Source organism: Cydia amplana, chromosome 3 (assembly GCF_948474715.1).
Source record: "Cydia amplana chromosome 3, ilCydAmpl1.1, whole genome shotgun sequence".
Lineage (NCBI taxonomy): Eukaryota > Metazoa > Arthropoda > Insecta > Lepidoptera > Tortricidae > Cydia > Cydia amplana.
In genome coordinates this window covers 12,598,214-12,618,204 of record NC_086071.1, presented here as the reverse complement: position 1 = coordinate 12,618,204, position 19,991 = coordinate 12,598,214, and the positions used below count along the sequence as shown (strand labels likewise).

At 37.9% G+C, this 19,991-nt stretch overlaps 1 protein-coding gene across 1 annotated transcript in view; it reads left to right on the top strand.

The window, feature by feature from the left end:
* Positions 1-6,249: 6,249 nt before the first annotated feature.
* LOC134662753 (protein O-mannosyl-transferase Tmtc3) overlaps positions 6,250-19,991 on the top strand; it is a 156,419-nt gene continuing 142,677 nt past the window's right edge. Inside the window, exon 1 of the mRNA XM_063519040.1 lies at positions 6,250-6,935. Coding sequence (XP_063375110.1) covers positions 6,633-6,935 — 303 coding nt within the window. The 5' untranslated portion in view covers positions 6,250-6,632. The remainder of the gene's footprint in view (positions 6,936-19,991) is intronic.

Genomic DNA, 19,991 nt, shown 5'->3' with positions numbered 1-19,991 from the left:
GCATCCGCATCCGCAACCGCGGAACATCCGCATTATTTTCAACATCCGCATCCGCATCCGCATCCGCATAAAATCGATGCGGAGCTTATGCGGATGCGGATGTCGAACAAGTCGGTACAGGAACGTCTTAGCGGCGGCGTAAGTGCTAGGTAATTTCGTCATTACCTCAGATCATAGAAGTAAGGAGATTTATAACGAAGCATAATTTCAACGAGACTCGGTGTCTCCAACTGTGCCCCACCACATCATTGAGGGCGTGGCCAGACAACCAACTCACGCGCTGTGATTGGCCGAACCGCGCGGGGTAAAGGACAAGAGCGGCGACGCTAGAGAGTAGGACAAGTCGATAAATTTACAACAGCTATCGATATTTTGTATTATGTTCTAAACATGACTTTATTGTTTTGGCATTAAACTATTTTTTCTACTCCAGCACTTAAATGTGTCAATTAAATGACTGACAGTGATATCTAAAGCAATGTCATTTGAATGCTTTGTCTATAGGCTCATAAGATGACTGCTAGCAGTCATCTTATGAGTATAATACAACTGCTTTATTTTTTTTAAAGATACAAGTTCCGATCATCTTGATTGAAAGAGGTATGTTTTCATTTACAATAATAACTCTTTTTTTTTTTTAATAATAACTCAATTTTTGTTAAATAATAACTCTTTTTTTTTAATAATAACTCTTTTTTTTTAAATAATAACTCAATTTTTTTTTAATAATTTTTTTTTTTTTTTTTTTTTTTTTTTTTTTTTTTTTTTTTTTTTTTGCTGCAGCTGTCATAGAAAAAGTAATGTATGCAACAGCTCATAATTGGTTCTTAAAATTCTCGGGTCTTTTTTTACAAAACTCGACTACGTCTCGTTTTGTAACTTCGACCCTTGAATTTTAAGAACCCTTATTATATCACTGTTGCATAAACTACTATTAAGTAATAATTGCCATTGACTTAATTTATACACCTTTAAACATTTGACCTTATTTGCGACCTAAGATTTTTAAGGTACGATTAAGGTAAGTACCTATAATATTATTCGGTCCATAAAGTTCTGTCACAAAGGTTTCTACTGATAGAATGTAATACAAAGCTTTTAATAAAAAAATTGCAATGATTCGAAAGCTTGTTATATGTTTATCAAAACGTACCTAACATAATTGGTATAAAATTTAGTAACGATTTTATTTACTGTTTGTTTATATTGTTTGGATTGTCGTTAGACGCGAACAGTCGCCTGGATTGTGAAAAATTAAACTCCACAAAAAGGAGTAAAAATCAGTGTTAAAGTAATAAAATAGTTACAATTGTATTTTTTAATGAACATAATTTATTATAGCATATTTCGTCACCCGAATCCGAATATTAGGTACATAGAGCTATGAAGAACTGAGAAAGAAAATATGTTAAATTATATTGTAAGTTAGGTATGCACCATTAAATAAGCTTTAAAATCATATACGAATAATAATAAACACTCTATACCTATATTTTTTATCGATAACGCTTAAACCTCAATTATGTACGAGCGCCACTCTAGTTCCTTGCGGAAAGAAGGGAACCGGTTAGCGGTCGTACCAAGAAACAATAATGCCGTTGTGGATATCGTTAGCGGCTTAATGCATTGTGCCGTTGCCTAGCACACTACAAATAGTTTTCCATGCTAAGCCGTCAATGTAGAATGCATATTCAAATTGCCACGCGTTTGTTTGGCAAAATGGTCCGACTCAGTAAAATCATATGTCACTGGATTTATTTGTTAAAATGTGTTGTTTTATTGACTAATACGTAAAAAAAATGTACTCACATGTGGTATGTAACTCCATGATCCCTAAGCACTCCTATTTCTACACGAAACAACGCTACAAACCGGCATTTTACGTAAATTGACGAGCACATTTTTCTACGACAGCTAAATTGCGACTGTCTTACGGCGGAAAGAAAAATGGTCAGCCTGACCATGTTGCGGCGACACGCGCCACGCCTCCGTCAGTTATCTAGTACCTTCTATGATCTGAGGTCATTACCTATAACGAAATCGTCTAGATCCAGAAAAGTCGGCGAAGTTACTGTTTATTAAATATAACGCACCTATATTCTTGCTCAAATACTAAACGTTTCGGTTTTTTTAATAAAAAATTACTAAAAATGTAATATTTGACGTTTTCTAAGTACCTAATCTTGACATCCGCATCCGCATCCGCATCCGCGGATGTGAGCCTTTAAATATCCGCATCCGCATCCGCATCCGCGGATGTCAAAAAATCTGCATCCGCAACATCCCTGTCATATATTTCGGTAGCCGGATCTCAGTTTTTAACTTTGGTATTTTTTTCTGACAAAAATTGTAGTTAAGTAAGTACTTACTAAAACGTTTAACGCTTCTGAAAACAGAGCTTTTCCATTTACCACAAACAGTCTAATATAAATTCAACTTGAATGATTAAGGTACATACCTGATTTCCGCCAAGTCAGAATTTATCTTATAATAAAAATTGTGATATTAAAGTAAAAGAACCCACCCAATGACAGCGAAAATCTTTTATCGTCTTTATCGGGGACATTGATGCGGAATCGAGTGGCGGCTCGACTAGACCGTATCAAGAGCGGAGGCAAATACAAGTTGTTCACTGCTCGGAATTATACAAAAGTTACGAAACTATAGTTGCAGGCAACAGGGATCTTCGCGTAACAGAAGTCGAGGATTCCCGATTCGGCTGAATCCCGGAGTCCCGCTCCCCCGACCAAATGTCGTCATCAACATTCACTCTCCCCTCTCCCCCCACCCGCCTCCGCCAGACATGCGCTCCCGAACACGTGGGGTCGACCTAATTAAATTACGGTGTTATCGGTGTATCCTGCACTCAACTATCGGTGCTTATTGTAGTTTTATTTATTAGTGGACCGGTATTCCATTTATCGAATGTTATGCTAAATGTTATTTTGCCGTTTTACCTTAGTCAACATGCAACGTGGTAGTTGTTAGTTCCCCATTATCCAATTGTTTTTCGGATGGATGTAATCGAGTTTGTGATGTTTATTTATTTTATTTGATTCACAATTATCTGAAAAATAGGTACGGAAATGATAACATGGGTATTTCTGATCGCTAGCCGTCACTCCCGGCTAACTATGTACGAGGGGTGTTCAAAATATTCTCGGTATGAGAATGAAAACAAACAAGTACGAAAAGTTTGATATTTTTATTTTTCAATATACTCCCCCCCTATGTTCATACACTTAAAAGATCGATCAATTATTTTTTTTAATCCTGCATAAAAATATTTTTTATCTTTGGTGTAAAAATGCTCCTCCACTGCCGCCTTCAATGCTTCATCATCGGAAAAATTATTTCCACGCAGATCCTTTTTAAGATTGGGGAACAAAAAGAAGTCGCTGGGGGCTAAGTCCGGACTATACGGTGGGTGAGTAACAGTTTCAAACCCACATTCAACAATAGCTGCCTTGGCAATATGAGCAGTATGGACGGGGGCGTTGTCATGCAGAAGCATAACACCTTTGGTTAACTTTCCTCGCCTCTTTTCTTTGATTGCATCCTTTAATTGACGTAGAATGTTAGCGTAGTACTGTCCTGTGATATTTACACCTTTTTCTTTATAATCGATCAGTAATACTCCTTCACAATCCCAAAATATCGTGGCCATGACCTTGCCAGCTGAAGGGATGACCTTGAACTTCTTGGGATGAGCTGAACCCTTAATGTGCCACTGCATGGACTCATGTTTACTCTCTGGGTCATAATGATAAACCCAGGTTTCATCTCCAGTAACTATTATTTGCAGCACCTCATCAGGATTTTCACCGCACAGGTCAATAAAATCGGAACAACAAGCTACACGCATGTCTTTTTGAAGCCGAGTCAGCATTCGCGGAACCCATCTTGCACTTACTTTTGACATATTAAGATGGTCATGGATAATATCATGTACGGTACCAATAGAGAGATTGGTTACTTGTGCTATAGATTTTACCTTCACTACGAAGATGGTCATCTTCCAATATAAGTTTTTCCACTTTATCAATATTTTCTTGTGAAGTATCTACTACAGGCCGGCCAGGTCTAGACCTGACCCTAGGGTCGTCTTCAACACTCTCCCTTCCACGTTTAAACTCGCTTGACCACTTTTGAATGGTAGATAAAGAAGGAGCAGACTCACGGTAAACACAATCCATTTCCTCTTTTATGGTTTTTTGATTTTTACCCTGTTTTGTCAAGAATTTTATCACGCATCGATGTTCTAATTTAGTTAACATTGTCAATTCCCACATGATGTTCATGTTTGTTCAGCAATTGCAGAAAAACAAAAGAACATCTCGGTTCGAATTATACTTTTTTTTAATGTCAATGAATAAACCTTAGCGGCCAGTAACGAAAGAAATTTTAGAAGAGGTTGTAAGATATCAATACCGAGAATATTTTGAACGCCCCTCGTATGTATAGCTAGGCTGGGTATAGTAGTTAGTTATCTTATCGTTATAGCAAGTTTTAAGAAATCTTATAACATAGGTAAGTAGTTTATATGTAGGTACCTACAAAGAGAATTAAATTACTACGTGGAACCTACATAATATAAGTACGTTACTTACATATTATATGTAGATTGGTTAGCTTAACATATTTGTAAGCGTGTATATTTCAATAGATTAACTTATTATGGTCTTATGGTACCTATATCTACGTAATACCAGGTAATACCTACTTTTATTTAATTAATATCACTTAAAAATTGTCTACTACGTGAACATGAAAAGGGTTCCATGTATAGTTTTACTTTTGTCATTCTACTCATATACCTAAGTATTTAATTAATGTAAGTTCGTCTTTTACCTGTCTAGGGACAAAGACCGGAGGGTAATTTCTCCCGTCGCGTCGTGGCGTTTTTAACAGACTTAAAAAAAGGAGGTTATCAATTCGAACGTATTTTTTTAAAATAACTATTATGTAGGTATGGATATCGACGGTGTAAATTTCAAATGTCGTAAGGGACATGTTGTCGTATGTCCCTTACGACATTTGAAATTTCCACCGTCGATATATGTAGTTCCGGGTAATTACAGCACAGCATAATATCTGTATCACTGTAGTCATTATACGTATTACAAATTAAAAATATCTTTTTCTACTCCAGCACTTAAATGTGTCAATTAAATGACTGACAGTGATATCTAAAGCAATGTCATTTGAATGATTTGTCTATAGGCTCATAAGATGACTGCTAGCAGTCATCTTATGAGTATAATACAACTGCTTTATTTTTTTTAAAGATACAAGTTCCGATCATCTTGATTGAAAGAGGTATGTTTTCATTTACAATAATAACTTTTTTTTTTTAAATAATAACTTTTTTTTTTTAAATAATAACTCAATTTTTTTTAAATAATAAATCTTTTTTTTTTAATAATAACTCTTTTTTTTTAATAATAATTTTTTTTTTTTTTTTTGCTGCAGCTGTCATAGAAAAAGTAATGTATGCAACAGCTCATAATTGGTTCTTAAAATTCTCGGGTCTTTTTTTACAAAACTCGACTACGTCTCGTTTTGTAACTTCGACCCTTGAATTTTAAGAACCCTTATTATATCACTGTTGCATAAACTACTATATTGATACGGTTTTAACACCCCCTGCACTGATTAAAATAACCGACTTGGTTTCACATTACATCACAAAACTTTTTTGTAGTAGAAGCGTTGCGAGACTTGCACCTTTTTACATGTAATGTTTTTGACGGGTAAACTATTCCTTAATTAACAAGTAATACCTGTCATTTACAATTTTGAGACTGATTGTCACGGCAGGTGTCCGCTAGTTTCTCCTATGTCCCATTATCCAGTCCATCCCATGACCTTAGTTCCAACAGTCTTTGCACCTGCGGGGACCATCTTCGGATGTATCACATTGTGCGTTCGGGGATGGTATCCGCCACGCGTATCCCTTGCTTTTAGATTAAAGTGACCTAAAGAGCCTCTGCGCTGTTGGCTTCGGCCCCACGCACACCTCCCAAAGGTCCGGGACCCCATGGTCCCGAGATATGGACAATACATACAAATAGATAATAAATAAATAACACTTCTAATTTCTAGATGGGGTCCAACTCGTTATTATTGTTGTCTTGCGACAATTTTGCCGCCAGCCAGGCACGGCCAACGGAGTTCAGAGATCGCGAGACGCATGCGCCATCTCAAAACGACCCGCAGTAAAACGACTGGTCACGTGACTCGTCGCAGCATTCGCTCGTCGCCCTTCGGCAGTCGTCGGCGGACCGGCCGGATGGATGAGTGTGTTCACGTCAGTCTCGTCGTTGCAATCACTTAAATGTCAAATTCAATGATTCCGAAAGTCAGTTTGACATGTGCACCGCGACATCGTAAACATTAATAATGTAGCGCGTTTAAAGTGTTTGTTAAATTAGATCGGCTAATATTTCGCGTTATCCAGTAAGAATTCCCGTATAAACAGACTCGTTTTCGTTTGTGATCGTGTTTTGCCAATCCGCACCTAATGTGCCGCGGTCCTGCGAACGTTTCAGCTTCGGTTCGATGGACTATGGCAGGATCTGATGGCGTGTTGTGGAGGGAGTACTTAAGATAGGATGTCAAAGTGATTCACGATGGACCGCGTGAGTGGAGTGTGTCGGTTCGGCGGAGTGGTGTCGGCGGTCAGCAGGAGGAGCGGGCGCAGCCGGCGGCGGCTGGCGAGCTCGGCCCCGGCGCCCGACTGCAGACCGGAGACCCCGCGCCGAGGGCTAGGCGCCGTACTCATCCTCACCTGCATCGTCGTCTACCACAACTGCCTCTACTGCGGTTTCGTGTTCGATGACATCAATGCTATAAAAGAAAATAGAGACTTGAGACCTCAGACACCAATTTCGAACATCTTCCTGAACGACTTTTGGGGAACACCAATACATAAGGTAAGCAGGTAGTTTGATATTTAATATTATTCGATTAATCTGTCATCAAATAATGCAAGGATTCCAAAAATCCCAAATAGATATCACATGATTAATAAAATAATAATAATTGTTATTAATCGCAATTACTACTCGTACCACCTGATGGATTGAATTTGGCATAGTTTAAATAGGTTATGTAGCATAATTTCGAAAATCAAAAATCCTAAGTACGAAATTCCTAAAGACAGAATATCGAAAAACAAATTGTCTAATGTAGGAAATTCCTAAAGATGCATGTCCTACGGTTAATCAACCTATAAGTCCCGTTGTACAATTTAATAATGTGTAAAAATCGTGAAAGTTTAAATCAGTGTTAATCAACCTATGTTTTAAATGTCTAAAGTACAATACTGCTAGTGCACGAAAATACTAACGACCTTTTTTCTTACGTCCAGTTGACCTGTTTAAAATGTACAAATTGCGAAATTTCTAACGACATGTCATGTGTCCTACGTTTAGCTGACCTAAGTTTAAAAAAAGTCACCCGTACGAAATTTTATTTAATACGACGACCTTTGGTCGTTCATGAAATGACAAAAATGACGTTTCTTCAAACAAAAACGTCACTTTTGACACTTGTATGGATGGGATATGTCAGTGTCAAACAAGTGACAAAAGTGACGTTTTTGTTTGAAGAAACGTCACTTTTGACACTTGTATGGGTGGGATGTCGGTTTCTAACAAGTAACAAAAGTGACGTTTTTGTTTGAATAAACGTCACTTTTGACACTTGTATGGATGGGATATGTCAGTGTCAAACATGTGACAAAAATGACGTTTCTAATTCAAAAATATTTATTTCTAGAAATACAGAAATTTCAATAAAAGACAGTGATCTCACACAGCAGAAGCAGCAGTGAGCAGTGCAGTGAGTGAGTGCGTTTCTTCAAACAAAAACGTCACTTTTGACAAGTGTCAAAAGTGACGTTTTTGTTACATACAAGTGTATGGATGGCATATGACAGTTATTAAATTATACAACGGGACTTAATCGCGTATCTAAGTTTTAAGATCATACATATCGCAGTCGGCATATGACAGTGTCAAACAAGTGACAAAAGTGACGTTTTTGTTTGAAGAAACGTCACTTTTGACACTTTAACTTTACATATCCGATCCATATCGTTTTTATATCTAATATTTGACGCATACGAAAATGTATACCAGTAGATAAATTGTATTTAAAAAAATAGGGTAAATAAATATTTGACGTATCTTAAAGTTCGAATAAGGCTGTAAATTAATAGGTTAGGTTCGTTAGGTAGCTTCAGATGCCCGAAGGGCAAAACGCCCAGAAAAAGCACCCCCGCATAGCGGGGCTCCGTTGACTCAGGGTAAGAAGAAAATGTTCTCGGAAATATTGATGTACTGTCATTAAGCTTTTTATACGTAGCTATTTTGAGCACTAGACATATTGACTTTCGAAGTATTGTCATTAGGCATCTTGTACAAAGGAATTTTGATTTTCGAAAATGGGATCGTTCGATTAAAAGTGTATTAGGAGTAGGAATTTCGGAGGAGAGGAGGAATTTCGTACATTAGACAATTTGATTTTCGATGTTCTGTCTTTAGGAATTTCTTACTTAGGATACAATTACGACGAACCTTTAAATACAATTACGTAGGCTGTCTTCAAAGTTCAGGTTCAGATCGGTAGACGAGCTTGGTTCCTAGTATTTTTTTTAGAAAATAACAATTTCGAGGGGACACTATGACCCATATAGGTACTTATGTACCTACCGACCTAACTAAAAAAAACACATTCACATTAATTATTCTAATACCTTTAAACGAGCAATTCTTGTTTATTTATATATTTATTTATTTTATATATATTTCGGGGATCTCGGAAACGGCTCTAACGATTTCGATGAAATTTGCTATATGGGGGTTTTCGGGGGCGAATAATCGATCTAGCTAGGTCTTATCTCTGGGAAAACGCGCATTTTCGAGTTATTATATGTTTTCCGAGCGAAGCTCGGTCACCCAGATATTCGAAATTGTGATTAAATTGATTATATTATCATATTTAACGTATGGCGTGCCTATATATGTTATTTGAATGTTGATGTATATTTTTTTACAATTAGCAAAAGCACATTAATATCTGGGAGACCGAGCTTTGCTCGGAAAACATAATATATAAAAACTCAAAAATGCGCGTGTTCCCAGAGATAAGACCTAGCTAGATCGATTTTTCGACCCCAAAAACCCCTATATAGTAAATTTCATCGAAATCGTTAGAGCCGTTTCCGAGATCCCCGAAATATACATATAAATAAATAAATATACAAGAATTGCTCGTTTAAAGGTATTAGATTAGATAGATAGATAGATACCATAGTCACGTCAAATTTCATGTTATTTCAGAATGTCGTTTTAAAACGAGAGCGTAACTTCGATAGTATGGCGATCGCTAGATTCGTGTGACTCTTAAGGCTTCGTCACACAGGCGCGTTTTCCAGGCGGGGCGTGAGCGGGGCGCGCCGCTTTTACATATATGTAAAACGCTCAAGCTCCGCCGTGAAAACGCGCCTGTGTGACGAAGCCTTCAACATGTGGCAATAAAACTTTGCTACTCCAGCACTTCTATCTAATATACATCATTTTAGGTGTTTGCAGTACGGCTACCATCAGTTTGGCACTGACATAAACGCCATCGAGAACGTAATTTACTTTCTATACATCTCTTTCGCTCTAATATGCGAGTACGAGCGAGATGTATAGAAAGTAAATTACGTTCTCGATGGCGTTTATGTCAGTGTCAAACTGATGATAGCCGTACTGTTGTTTTAGAAAAAGATCAACTCTACTTCGTCTGTAACTTCCTAACTTCGGCCCTTGAATTTTAAGAACTTTTATTATGTAGGTACCCGCTACATAAAATATTCGTATATGTGAAAGGTAATTGTATTAATTGTACGATACATGTTTCACAATATGACGTGATTCCCACGAGACAATTTGCTTAACTACCTTATAGGCACCTTGTAAGGTGAAATACCCATGTATTTCACCTTTTGTCGACTTAAAAATTTACTTACAGGAGGTGATTCTCAATTCGTCGTCGTTTTTATAAATATGTACCTAGGTTATGTTACAAGAAATCTTTTGTAGCTATAAAAATATCTAATACTTAGGTATACGTAGCTTGTAATTATACCTAAGTACGATATCGCCTTATAAATCGTTAATTCTAATAAAGACGAGGTGACAACTCAATGGATATTCGGTGGCTGACTCACTGTCGGATACTATAGCCTATTCCAGAGAGTTACCTGGATTAATTAGGAGTATGAATGGCAGGCGTTCGTGATGTCATCCTCGGGGCCGGGATTAAAGCGCATTCAGGACCCCCAAAGCACGTTGAATTGAGCCTCTACGGAGTCTACTGGCAAATTAACACTGCGGTCTTATCTACTTAGTGAATGGTATTAACTTAAGTGTTTAAACGCAACCTTTTTTTAAAATTTAATGGTAGAAAATGTGATTAGATGCTGGTATGTAATACGAGTATCAGAAAAATCAAGGGTATTTTTACTGTTCTAATTATTGCAACTTCATATATTTAGGTACGTAACGCACGAAAATAATATGCGTACGCTAACTCTATAGTCTCTTTTATACATTGCCTGTGAATTCTCATTTCAATGCCCATTTCAATATTAAATTAAACAACCACAGTATTAACGAATTTGATGTGACAACTACGTGTTAATAAAGAGTTACCAATAATCTTATTTGGTTTTAATCCATTTTACTATACATTGAATATAATGCCCCGAGACGCTTTTCGTGAAAATCACGTGTTTGTATACAAAATTGACTCTTCTTCCGACGCAAATAAAGGGGATGATTTATGTGCAGTCAGCATCAAAAGTAGCTATGCGGGCGAAATATTCAAAATGATCCGCCCACGCTCTTAACTTTTGTTTACATCGGAGATTATAAGCTAATAAATGCGTCATAATAATGCTAATATGCTAAAAACTTTCCAAAATTGATTTTCAATTACGACCTTGACTATGACTATTTTTTTTAAGCTTTGCACTTTTTTGTTAGTTTAAAACACGAACGCTTTGCCGGTTTACCTTCCGCTTATAAAATGGCCGTTGGCGCGTTTGCTCCTCGCATCCATCAATGTCATGGAACAAGTTTTTCACCACGTTCCAACTGAAGCTTCGGTATACAGTTTTTGTTGACTAACTTTTAGTACTTTCAGTACTGACAACGACCAGCGACAAGTTTTTTTATCGTGAAGCTAAGAGGCTGTTTTGTAGTGCAAGTTTCAAGCTCGATATAATATTATCAAGGAAGCAAGTTTGTTGGAAGTTTTTAAAGAACGGGTAATAATTGCATAAGTTGTAAGCAGTGTTGGCCGAAAGTTAATGCAAATTGAAAATGCTGGCCATTAACCATTATAAATTGAATCGTAAACTATAATCGTCCGATACGGTTTAAGGTTCAATTTATAATGGTTAATGGCCAACATTTTCAATTCGCATTAACTTTCGGCCAACACTGGTTGTAAGTTTCTATTTTGAACAAAAGACTAAATATAAATAAAATAACTGAAAGAGATTTATAATTTTGAATATTCTAAATGAAATAAATATTATTATCTAAATATTATGATATGATAGTCAAAGTTTAAGCTACGCTGTATACGTATACGAGTAAACCCATCGATGCATCATACTATTCATACTTAATAAATAATTCAGAAACAAAAACTAAACTTATTTTCCTACTCATTCCAGATGTTGAAACATAAATCCATTCCCAAAGTGGCTTCCCGCTGTCTGTCTGTCCCTAGGTATGCTTAGATCTTTAAAACTACGCAACGGATTTTGATGCGGTTTTTTTTTAAAGATAGAGTGATTCAAGATGAAGGTTTGCGAAGGCCGTGCGAAGCCGGGGCGGGTCGCTAGTTTGTTTATAATTACATGCCGCGTCTGAGTAGCACGCTCAATCAATGTTTGGTGTGAATGTCGAAGAATATATACCTACTTATTTCGACGGTTCTCCCATTTTCGCGTTCGTGTCAAACCACGTTAATTGCCGGATTCGCCTCTGACGTTTCCGGGACGACAGAGTTGAATAATTTGAACGTTGTAACCAAGACTGTTAATAATGGAACGAGTAAATAAGCACAAAGGGTTCGGGCGCTCGCGTGACCGGACTCTCACGTGAACTTCTAATTTCCACGACCTTTTCAAGAAATTCATTTGTACGCGAGTTATTTATGATCCTTCGTAGACGTTACACCCCTATAAAGCAGTTAAAATTGTTTATTAACGCAATGAAAATAACACATTCAACTACTAATTAAACTGACTTAAGGCTTCGTCACACAGGTGTAGGGTTTGTACGACGGATCTGAACTGTGAGCGGGGCGCGCCGCTTTTACATACAAAACGCTCACGCCCCGCTCGGAATACCCGCCTGTGTGACGGAACCTTAAAAGGTGGATGCGATAGCGATCGTCTTGTTTTGAATGTTGTTCAATTTTAGATAATTTTTACAGTGGCGGTGTCGTGTGCAAAACAGCAATTCACATAAGTATTTGAACTGATAAATATTATACCTAGTAGGTGAATTTGTTGTTTCTTTTAATCATTTGAAATTATTTACGACGTTTCGATTTGAACCAATGTACGAAACAGATTTGTAATTTGCCAATCGATTTTTGGTGAAGATTATCGTGAGGAAACCGGATACATACGGACCGTCACACAGGCGCGTTTTCCAGGCAGGGCGTGCGCGGGGCGCGCCGCTTTTACTTACGCCCCGCCCGGAAAACGCGCCTGTGTGACGGAACCTTAAAGTGAGGCGAGCGCACAACTTATTTTCAAAGAATCCCAGAAAAATCCATGGTAGGTATAATAATATACTCCGCCTGGCACTCTCTTGCGACCATGTGACTGACACAAGTCTACGTCATCATGCGACAGCGCTATATAAAGTATATAATAATATGCGATAGCACTATATAAAGTGGCAATGTTATTGTGACGTAGGCTTGTGTCACTCTGGGAAGAGAAGACCATGTTTTATTTTATTAGACTATGGTAAAATCGTTGCGCTCGTCATCGCTTTCAACTCGCTCCCAACCCCCAAATCGCTAGTGTGATAAGGCCTTAAGCCGCCCTACGTTTCTCAGAAGGAACTAGAACATTATAAAATATTCCTTAATAATCCTTGGGTAGCCGAAAAATCCTATAAAATCAGGGAACCCCATTTAAGTTGTATATCAAATCCATTTGTCGATTCGTCCGTCCCTTTCCACTTTTATTCCGAGGCCTTTACGATTTTCTTTATAAACAAATGCGGTGGAGCAGACTGCAACATCTGTTGGAAACCCATTGGTTTTACCACAGAGTTCGTAATAACAGAAGATTCACTTGTTTGTAAATGTATAATATTAGATCAAATAATATCGAATATCGAAGCCGCCGGGTTCGCTAGTTAAATATATATTGATTCTGCTGAATTAACCTTTTTTTTAATTAACAAAATATTTCAATGGCACTAAAGACATAATCCATACTAATATTATAAATGCGAAAGTGCGTCTGTCTGTCTGTCTGTCTGGTTGTCTATCTGTTACCTCTTCACGCTTAAACCGCTGAACCGATTTAGTTGGAATTTGGCATTGATATAGTTTGAGTCCCGGGGAAGGACATAGGATAGTTTTTATGTCGGAAATCATCCCTGAAGTGATGCACGCGTGATGCATGCGAGTGCAAAGGGCGGTGGTATTCAAAGAGTTAATGAATTGCCTAAAAATTTAATGATTGCTATTAGCATTATGCAGGCGCTATACTTGTACTTTAGCTGCTGTCACTAATTCCACGCAGACGAAGTCGCGAGCAGAAGCTAGTATTAAGATATTGGTAGGTAAGTTTGATGCGAAGAGTCTATTTGATGACCTGCCTGGCCTTTTAGTGATCTTGGTTCAAGCCCTGCCCTAGTAGCACGGTCGCATTTTTATCGTTTATCACCATGCCTGTCACGTTCTAACAAGTATGTAATTGCGAAAGTGACGGGTATAGTGATAGTCGATAAAAATGGAACCGTGCTGAGCCCGCTGGTATAAGGGCATTTCCTTGTGCCTTGAAAGCGGATATTTTTTCGTGAGTCATGGGAGTGTTATAAACTTTTATTTATTTATTATTTACAGTGTTCCCTCTGTGCCCATATGTCCGTGCCCCTATCGACCGCTCGCCGGAGTCTTGGGCCACCCTCGAGATCTCACGCCCGACGCCGATAGCGATCTGGGTCAAGGGAACCGAACTTCACCATAGGGCTCATAGATATATGGCGTTGCTGTAATTAATAAACGTCACGACCATACATAAAAGATAGGCAGAAATAGTTCGCTGAGATGCGCGACGCGACACACACATTCACAACTTGGCTCAAACCCGATAAGTAAGTATAGGTATGTGCGTGCGAAATCGGCGTGTCATGAAGTCACAGTTTCTTTCTCACGGCGTGGTCCTTATTACCAACTATATTTTACAACCGACTTCAAAAATTCCTAAAGGAAGACGTTCTCAGATTGTTTTATATGTTTGTTATTTCAAAACTTCGTGATTTTGTCAACCGATTTGGATTTTTTTTGGTTTAATACCAACTAGGTAGATTCTATAATTTTGCATGTAGATCTATTTCAGTGTTGACTTGGCAAGTCATTGTACATATTTATTAAAGAATAAAGATGTCAGCACAGTTGAGCAACTTTACGGTGCCTTTTTAGGGTTCCGTAGCCAAATGGCAAAAAACGGAACCCTTATGGATTCTTCATGTCTGTCTGTCTGTCTGTCTGTTCGTCTGTCCGTCTGTTCGTCTGTCCGTCTGTCTGTCCGTCCGTATGTCACAGCCACTTTATTCCGAAACTATAAGAACTATACTGTTGAAACTTGGTAAGTAGATGTATTCTGTGAACCGCATTAAGATTTTTACACAAAAATAGAAAAAAACGATACATTTTTGGGGTTCCCCATACTTAGAACTGAAACTCAAAAAATTTTTTTTCATCAAACCCATACGTGTGGGGTATCTATGGATAGGTCTTCAAAAATGATATTGAGGTTTCTAGTATCATTTTTTTCTAAACTGAATAGTTTGCGCGAGAGACACTTCCAAAGTGGTAAAATGTGTATCCCCCCCCCTGTAACTTCTAAAATAAGAGAATGATAAAACTTAAAAAAAAAAATGATGTACATTACCATGCAAACTTCCACCGAAAATTGGTTTGAACGAGATCTAGTAAGTAGTTTTTTTTAATACGTCATAAATCCCCTAAATACGGAACCCTTCATAGGCGAGTCCGACTCGCACTTGGCCGCTTTTTGCAAGTTAGCGCCATCGGGAATTTCATCGAGTAATTTGTAACCAACACTAGCTATCCTTATCTTTGATATCCCGGGATTCGGGATGAAGCAGGGCAGGACCAACAAACTGAGACATAAATCAACGTCAGCGCAAGTTTATCGCATTCGATACTGCCCCTGGACGCCGTGGATCCCGTGTGTCGTTAGTGTCGTTACAATTACTTGGATCGCCGGTACGACGAACGGTTAGCTCTAACCTGTAGCCGCCCATATGTCAAACCTTGCCAAGCAAAATGAAATTGTATTTTGTCAACACAAAGCTCAAATTAGAATGCAACAGGAGACCTTTTTATAGGTCTCTGGGCGGCTAGAGGTTATGGGACTGAATAACAGTCCGCCGGACGGTATCGGCCTATCAGTTAGAACAAAATGTTGACAGTTCCGAACAACTAACAGGCCGATACCGTCCGCGGACTGTTAATCATTGGGCCCCTTAAATAAGCTAATTTTATCTGTGCCATCAAGCGCAATGTAGGAACCCGTCAGTCAGTAATAAATACCCTTACCACGAGTCACTGACAGTGTCAACACTGACATATACGCTAACGTCTACGTAACGTACTTTCTATGAATCTCGCTTGTACTGACATATCAGTGGACATGGTTTATGTCGCGATTAGAGATGGATAGTGAGTAAACACTCAACAATTAGTAAAGTTTATATAGAACATCGATAGAATTTAAGTACCATTTATTTAAAGTAAATACCTTTTTATTTAAAACCAATTTCTTAACTATATATGCATTATCACAAGTTGCCTCTTACTGATAACTACCTTTTTTTCCAAAAATTAAGCGTCCTATATGAATTTTATTTTATAAATGTTGTTAATTTAATACACGTTAATAACACTCTTTAATAAAAAACAATTTCGTTCTTAAATCTCACTTATTAAATATTTTATAAGCAATTGTTTTACCCACCTAAATGAGTAAATACGGGTATTTATCGGATAAGTAAGTACTTTGAGTAAATATCGAGTAAATAATGAGTATTTACTCAATCTCACCCATCTCTAGTCGCGATCGACTGGTCTGGCCTACCCTGGCCTACTGGACGGCGTGGGTAGTGACCCTGCCTGTGAAGCCGCGGTCCTGGGTTCGAATCCCAGTAAGGGCATTTATTTGTGTGATGAGCACAGATATTTGTTCCTGAGTCTTGGGTGTTTTCTATGTATTTAAGTATTTGTATATTATATCTATCGTTGTCTGAGTACCCACAACACGAGCCTTCTTGAGCTTACCGTGGGGCATAGTCAATTTGTGTAAAGAATTGTCTATTAATATTTAATATTTATTATCTCTAGTCGCGATAACACTGAATCTGATGTAATTACATCAGATACAAAATGCTACTCGTCGTTACGGAAGGGAAGCACGCAAGTTCGCACGTGAAAGCTTGTTTCGTTCACAATGATTACTCTCGCATTGTTTAAACTCATGGCGCCATTGTGCCATGTTCAATCAAGTCGCAATGTTGGCTCTCGCAGTGCACACACGAAGGTACTTATTGTTTAAACCTCTCGGCAGTTTTATTGTTCGCGCTGTTTACTTAAACCCATCGATTATATACGGCTGCCCGGCAAATAAACACGGTACGTATAAACGTGTGGAATAAACTATTCATTGGGACAAATAGCTTTTGCAATATTGCGCTTTTGTGGGTTTTATTAAACTAGTGACGAGTTGCGAAATATTATAAATAAATATTAAGTATGTATATGTAGTTATTATCTGCAGTTTGCCTGTGGCTGATCCCACGAAGCTTACGTTGCGGATTATGTATGTAGACTTTTTGTATGTCAAAGGTATACAATATTTAACTTGTCACTTTTAAAGTCATAGATACCTACATACATAGTTGTTCGCGACTTCGTCTGCGTAGGTAAATCCTACACCCCTTTCAAGGATGAGTTCCTGAAAAACTATTTTGTCCCAAGACTCAAAAGATCTTCATATCACATTTAGTTAGCATTAAAGGTTCCGTCACACAGGCGCGTTTCCCAGGCGGAGCGTGAGCGGGGCGCGCCGCTTTTTCATATAAAACTCACGCCCCGCCTGGAAAACGCGCCTGGGTGACGGAACCTTAAGCAGACAGACAGACTTTGCTTTCGCATGTTTTTATGGCATTGGACATACTTATGATAAAACGCGTTAATTTTGAAATTAATAAGTTGTTTTAATTACCTATGAACATAGGTAAATAATGGAATCCGAAGGTGATCATTGTGAAACTACCTAAAATGCAACCCAAATGCTGTTTGGTTTAGTCGTCCCAAAAATGCCAATTTCAGAGAAAATATATTTAGTATGAAGCTTGGCTTCTAATTTGCAATTAAATAACGAATCAGAAAAAAATCTGAATATTATTTATTTCGGTCATCGCGTTTTACTAAAATGGGCATGTATAATAGCCTTATAATATGTAGGTATCTCCCGTTAATAACCGTAATTCGTGTATGACGAAAACTAATAATAAAAAAAATATATAATGATTACGATCCTATTCAGCGATTTACTCCTTACTTTTAAAATCCTTATTTCCTACTGGTGAAGATGTTATTATCATCGTTAAACCGGTTTCCTCTATAAACTTTATTTCTTGGGTTGAAATACTATTCCGCCGCGTTGCCAAGAGCTGTTCCATACCTGCGAAACTAGTATTATTTCTTAGCCTTATGGCAAGCTGTATCTCATGAACCGCGATAACTAAACAATTGAAATTTTCACAGATGTATTTCTGTTGCCGCTCTAACAACAAACACTAAAAACATAATAAAATAAATATTTAAGTGGGGCTCCTATACAACAAACGTAATTTTTTTTTAGTTTTTTGCGTAATGGTACTAACTCTTCGTGCGCGAGGCGCGAGTCCGACTCGCACTTGTTTAATTATTTTTCCAACAGTTTACACAGGTAGTCACATATTTTACCCTTTATAAATAACGGGACAAAGTTTAACGCCAATTAATTTTTCTTAAATCTTATGGTCCTTCAACAAGTAGATATAACAATGAATATTGGTAGGTACACTAGGGTACACAACACTAGATCTAAAAGTAATAAAAAGAAACATCTTACCGTAATTAATTACATATTTTGAAAAACAGAGTGAACGAAAGAGTTTTTAGCATTTTTCGCGAGCTGAATGAGTTTTCAGGTCGGAAACAAAAAAAAAGCTAATCATGAATGAACCGAAGCTAGAAATCAATTGGTGAGCGCTTAAGCTAATAGACCGCGAGCCACGAACCGGTTTCCATGACCAATCGCCTCCCAGGCGATAACTCCTATAGTGGTTAACGGCTACGTATGATGAATCCTCGTGGACGTCAGCTGCCGCTCCGCTGGTGGGTTGAGGAATGGCAGCAACCGAAACACGTAAAAAAAAAAAATATTTTCAGTCATCGCCTCCCGTTTGATACTTTGCCAGATGATAGTTTAGGTGCTATTGTTAATAAAAAAAATCGTCAGCCGGTTGTATCGCGGTGGAAACACCGTCAGCTGGTCACATGAACATGTAAAAAAAAAAATTTTTTTCAGTCATCGCCTCCCGCTTGATACTTTGTCAAATGATAGTTTAGGTGCTATTGTTAATAAAAAACATCGTCAGCCGGTTGTATCGCGGTGGAATCACCGTCAGCTGGTCACATGAACATGTAAAAAAAAATTTTTTTTTCAGTCATCGCCTCCCGCTTGATATTTTGTCAGATGATAGTTTAGGTGCTATTGTTAATAAAAAAAATCGTCAGCCGGTTGTATCGCGGTGGAATCACCGTCAGCTGGTCACATGAACATGTAAAAAAAATTTTTTTTTTTCAGTCATCGCCTCCCGCTTGATACTTTGTCAGATGATAGTTTAGGTGCTATTGTTAATAAAAATAATCGTCAGCCGGTTGTATCGCGGTGGAATCACCGTCAGCTGGTCACATGAACATGTAAAAAAAAATTTTTTTTTCAGTCATCGCCTCCCGCTTGATACTTTGTCAGATGATAGTTTAGGTGCTATTGTTAATAAAAAACATCGTCAGCCGGTTGTATCGCGGTGGAATCACCGTCAGCTGGTCATATGAACATATATTAGATTTTATTTATTTATTTGCTTGATATCTTCATGTGACCAGCTGACGGTGATTCCACCGCGATACAACCGGCTGACGATGTTTTTTATTAACAATAGCACCTAAACTATGATCTGACAAAGTATCAAGCGGGAGGCGATGACTGAAAAAATATTTTTTTTTTACATGTTCATGTGACCAGCTGACGGTGATTCCACCGCGATACAACCGGCTGACGATCTCTTTTATTAACAATAGCACCTAAACTATCATCCGACAAAGTATCAAGCGGGAGGCGATGACTGAAAAAATATATTTTTTTTACATGTTCATGTGACCAGCTGACGGTGATTCCACCGCGATACAACCGGCTGACGATTCTTTTTATTAATAATAGCACCTAAACTATCATCTGACAAAGTATCAAGCGGGAGGCGATGACTGAAAAAATATTTTTTTTTTACATGTTCATGTGACCAGCTGACGGTGATTCCACCGCGATACAACCGGCTGACGATTTGTTTTATTAACAATAGCACCTAAACTATCATCTGACA